General features: G+C 32.2%; 1 protein-coding gene across 1 annotated transcript; it reads left to right on the forward strand.

Annotated features, from left to right (window-relative positions):
- Positions 1-2,874: 2,874 nt before the first annotated feature.
- LOC136220596 (inorganic phosphate transporter 1-4-like) lies at positions 2,875-5,146 on the forward strand. Its single transcript, XM_066008407.1, has 2 exons — positions 2,875-2,957; positions 3,534-5,146. The coding sequence occupies exon 2, from the start codon at positions 3,546-3,548 to the stop codon at positions 5,100-5,102; it is 1,557 nt and encodes a 518-aa protein (XP_065864479.1). The 5' UTR covers positions 2,875-2,957; positions 3,534-3,545; the 3' UTR covers positions 5,103-5,146.
- The last annotated feature ends 212 nt before the right edge of the window (positions 5,147-5,358 follow it).

Raw genomic sequence — 5,358 nt, forward strand, 5'->3', positions numbered from 1 at the left:
AAGAAGAAGATGAGAGGAGGAAGAATAAGAGAGAGAAAGAAGAAGGAAAATAAAAAATGAAAAAGAGATGGAAAATATGGTTTTTTTTATTTTTGATTTTGGGGTTTATTTGTGATAATTAGATAATTAGGGGGTTAATATATAAAATAAATAAATATAAGGACCAAATTAACTCGTTTCTTTTTGAATTTTAACACCGTTAGTCAATTTAGCCTCTGTTTGCTAACGGCCTGTAACACATACCTCTGTTTGCAAAAAAAAAAAAAAAAAAAAAAAATACCACAGGTTCGAGTTTGCAAAAAGTGTATACCACAGGCATTTTTTTGTACTTATCCCTTTAAATTAATCAACGATGCAATTATGAAAGGAAAAATATGAAAAAATGTCCATAACGTTTACAACTATGAATAATTTTACTCTTAATTTCTAAAACGGTGCAATTTAAGCCATAATGCTAGCAGCTAAGAGCAATTTTACTTCTAACATTGGCAAGTTGGATCGATTTCAGATATTATTAAAAAAAACGTAGTTATTTTATTTTTTATTATACACCAATTGCACATACCAGTGGTTCTAAAAATTAGATTTCATATTTTTTGTGATTTAATAATAAAATTAAAAATTAATATTTATAAATTCGATTAAATATTGGAAATTTTTTTGTCCAACTCGTACAAAAGACAATATATATTTTTTTATTTTCTTAAAAAAGTTTCACGTCTAATCATATGTTTGTGATCTGTTACTAACGATGATAAAATGATGCACGTGTAGATGGCAATATTCATGACCAAGAAGACAGTTTGATGAATTATTTCTCAAATTGACCCAATGTGTCAATATTATGGGTAAATTTGCTTTTGGCTGCCAAAATTAGGGGTATAATTGCACCATTTTAGACGTTAAGGGTAAAATTGCTCATAGCTATAAATGTTGGGGGGTATTTTTGCACCTTATCCTATTATAAAATAAAGGGTTAAGGTGCAAAAATACCCCTAATGTGTGCAAAAATACCCCTAATGTTTTGGGTCAGGAGCAATTTTACCCTTAACGTCTAAAATGGTGCAATTTTACCCCTAACGTTGGAAGCCAAGAGCAATTTTACCCCTAACGTTGATAAATTGGGTCAATTTCAGACACTATTCTAAAACACAGATATTTTTGTTCATTATTCTGCGTTCTAAAAAAAGGATTTCATGTTTTTTATAATTTAATAATAGAATTTGAGATTAATATTTATAAATTCGGTGGATTTTTTGAATTTTTTTTGTCTAATCCGTAAAAAAAGACAATATATCTTTTTATTTTTTTTACATCTCAACGAATGTTTGTAATTTATTATTGATAAAATGACACATGTATGAAGTGTAGATAACAAGATTCATGACCGAGAAGACAGTTTGATAAATTATTTCTCAAATTGACCAAATTTATTAACGTTATGGATAAATAAAGATTACTTTTTACAATTTATATAGTTTTGCTCTTATTTTGATTATTTTTGAAATATTTTTCATTCATTTTTTTAGTCAATAAAATTTAGGCTACTAAATTAAATTTCTATTATTATATAAAATTTAATAAATTAATTACTCAATATTGTAGAGATTATGCCGGAAAAAAAATATATTGTAGAAACTATGTAGGAAAAAAGGAGAAAAAAACATAAAATATGAAAAATAGCTGTTTTATTATTAAAATATAGAATAAAGGGTAATTTTGGTATTTTAAAATTTATTTGGTATAGTTTGACGATTGACTCAAACATAAGGATTAAGGAGTTGATGAAACTAAAAACTAAGGGACTATATAATTATTTCTAAAAACAGAGGAACTAACTAGTGTATTAAGTAAAAACTCATGGACTTTATAATTATTTACCCTAAAAAAAAATACAAGGAGAGTTGATCATAAACATTAGTGAGTTATAATTTTCAATGGCTATATATGTAAGGGAAAATTACAAAACTGGGTCAAATGGGAGGCCCATTTACATATTAAACCCATTTACCAATTCTACTATATATCTAGACTGATTTTGTGTGACTTTCCAAAAATACCCCTAATATTTACACGTACCTTCTTGGCACCAAATCGCTGACATCTTCACCAAAGGTCTTCCTCAGATTCTTTTTGAAGACTTTCGGTCTAGTCTCAACGTTCATCCTCCTCCCGTTTCGACTACGGGGGTGTGTTAGACAATCATGGTAATATTAGTAATGTAAATCAGCCACAAATTAAGGAATTATATTTGTTAGACAATTATAGTAATATTAGTAATGTAAATCAGCCATAAATTAAGGAATTATATTAGCTATAAATTAGCTAGATTTTACAGCATTCACATTGTAATCTCATGTATAAATATCTCATTCCAAATCAATACAATTCCAAATCAATACAAGGCAAGGGATTCCAATTAATCCCATTAAACATTTAATTTTGTTTCATGAGCAAACAAAGAAAAAAAAAACAGCAACAACGTATTGAAAGTAAGAGCACCGTATCATACGTAGAATTTGAATCAAAGAGTGGAGGATGATTCGAAGCAAGAATAATATAAGGAATCTCCACCCGATTTTAATAGATATCTTTCTGTACTAGTATTTGTTTTTAATAATAATAGTAAGAAAGAGTAGAAAACAAATATCATTCTAATTGGAATAGCAATCCATTACTAGTTGGGTTCAATTAAAACACAACCACATTTGGATTATAATTTATAAATGTCAAAATAAAAAAAGTGAAAAGGAATATACCGAGTCAAAATCAGTAATATGTGTGGTGAGTAAAAAAGAAATATAGATTGCGGTTAAGTTAAATACGGAAAGAAGCTGGGCCAAATTCTCTTTGAAACGTAACACAGAGAGAGTCCTTTGCTCTCTGTGTTTCTTTTGCTTTATTAACTTAACGTCTTTTCTTTTCTACTGCTAATTCCATCATCACTCTTCTATCAGGTATCACTCTTTCTTTCTGTTTTCTCAATCATAACACTTTCTACATTCTTTTTCTTTTCTTTTCCTGTAATCAAAATGTTATTAAAATCTCTCTTCATTCATTAACATATACTCTTCATTCATAATTAACTTTTAAATCCCTATTTGAATTCTATTAATATGCGTACAAAAAAATTAAGACCAAACTCTTTGTGATTGACTGCTACAATTCTAACTAGTTTTGCATTTTATTTAGGGTTGTTTGTTTGTTATTAGGTGATTTATAAAGATTGTTTGCTAAAATTTATGATAAACTATAAACTAGAATACAAAAAATATTAAAAGTTTCGGTCAACTGTTGAATGGAAATACAAAGTATAACAGTTGATCCGAAAAGCCTACCAAACGCTTGAATTGATTTTCTCACTAACTTTATTCGCCTGTCATAATATCTGTTACCTCGGATCGGATGTATGGTTTGCCTTTAATAAATCGTTTCGGATTGCTCGTTTTTCTATTTCTGGCATGTATTTTGGACTGGCTTGTGGCTACCTCAGCTTTTCAATTACCTGAATGATTTCAATCTTTTTTATGCAGGGGAATCCACATATGGCAGGGGATCAGTTGCAAGTGCTTAATGCACTTGATGTGGCCAAAACACAATGGTACCATTTCACAGCAATTGTGATTGCTGGCATGGGATTTTTCACTGATGCTTATGATCTTTTCTGTATCTCACTTGTCACCAAATTGCTAGGCAGAATCTACTACTATCAAGAAGGTTCTAACAAACCAGGAGCTTTACCAGATAATGTCTCAGCAGCTGTTACTGGTGTTGCTTTCTGTGGAACACTTGCAGGCCAGCTCTTCTTTGGCTGGCTTGGTGATAAAATGGGTAGAAAACGTGTCTATGGTATGACATTAATGCTTATGGTTCTCTGCTCAGTTGCCTCAGGTCTCTCTTTTGGCCATACTCCTACTTCTGTCATGTCCACTCTTTGTTTCTTCCGATTCTGGCTCGGTTTCGGCATTGGTGGTGATTACCCCCTTTCTGCTACTATCATGTCTGAATATGCTAATAAAAAGACTCGTGGTGCTTTCATTGCTGCTGTTTTTGCTATGCAAGGTTTTGGAATTTTGGTTGGTGGCATGGTTGCTATTGTAGTTTCTGCAGCTTTCAAGGCCAAATTTCCTTCCCAGCCTTTTCAAATTGATGCACTTGGTTCTACTGTACCTCAAGCTGATTATGTTTGGAGGATTATCTTGATGTTTGGTGCATTACCAGCTGTTCTTACCTATTACTGGCGCATGAAGATGCCTGAAACTGCTCGTTACACCGCATTGGTTGCTAAAAACGCCAAACAGGCTGCTTCTGATATGGCAAAAGTCCTTCAGGTTGATATTCAAATAGAAGAAGACAAGGTTGGACGGATGAGAGGAAATAATTTTGGTCTGATGAGCAGGGAATTTCTTGGGCGTCACGGGCTTCACTTGCTAGGAACCACAACCACTTGGTTCTTGTTAGACATTGCATTCTATAGCCAGAATCTATTTCAGAAGGACATTTTCACCGCTATTGGATGGATTCCTGGTGCTAAAACCATGAATGCCTTGGAAGAAGTGTATAAAATTGCTAGAGCACAAACTTTGATTGCTCTTTGCAGCACAGTTCCTGGATATTGGTTCACTGTTGCATTGATTGATAGAATGGGAAGGTTTGCAATTCAGATAATGGGATTTTTCTTCATGACAGTGTTCATGTTAGCTCTGGCCATTCCTTACCATCACTGGACCTTGCCAGGAAACCAAATTGGATTTGTTGTGTTGTATTCTTTGACATTTTTCTTCTCGAATTTCGGTCCAAACGCAACCACATTTGTGGTGCCTGCAGAGATATTCCCAGCAAGATTAAGGTCAACCTGCCATGGAATATCAGCAGCATGTGGGAAGTTAGGGGCAATAGTGGGTTCATTCGGGTTTTTGTATTTATCAAATGGAATTGGAGTGAGAATTACACTTTTGATAATGGCAGGAGTGAATTTCTTAGGAGTGCTTTTTACTTTCTTAGTACCGGAATCAAAGGGAAGATCTTTAGAAGAAATGTGCGGTGAAGCTGGCGAAGGAAATGAAACCTTAGAATCTAGAAGAAGATCGTCTTCCGTTTAATTAGTATTTAATTTTGAGAGTTTAGTATAATGTGGAGAACTCGAGATGTGATAAAACTCTTATGCTTTCCATTGTAGTTTTTGAACAAATTTTCACTTATCAATGATGTTTCTATGGTTTATAAGTAGAAGTAGACAGTTTCTTTTTATTATTTTTTTTATAAGTTCTTTTTATTATCCTTACTTCTGGAATGCATAATCATATTATTTCTTTCTTATCAAATGCATAATTATAGAAATTCTTTGTTGCAGGCCTA

The sequence above is a fragment of the Euphorbia lathyris genome, chromosome 2 (assembly GCF_963576675.1).
Source record: "Euphorbia lathyris chromosome 2, ddEupLath1.1, whole genome shotgun sequence".
In the NCBI taxonomy this organism is placed as follows: Eukaryota; Viridiplantae; Streptophyta; class Magnoliopsida; order Malpighiales; family Euphorbiaceae; genus Euphorbia; species Euphorbia lathyris.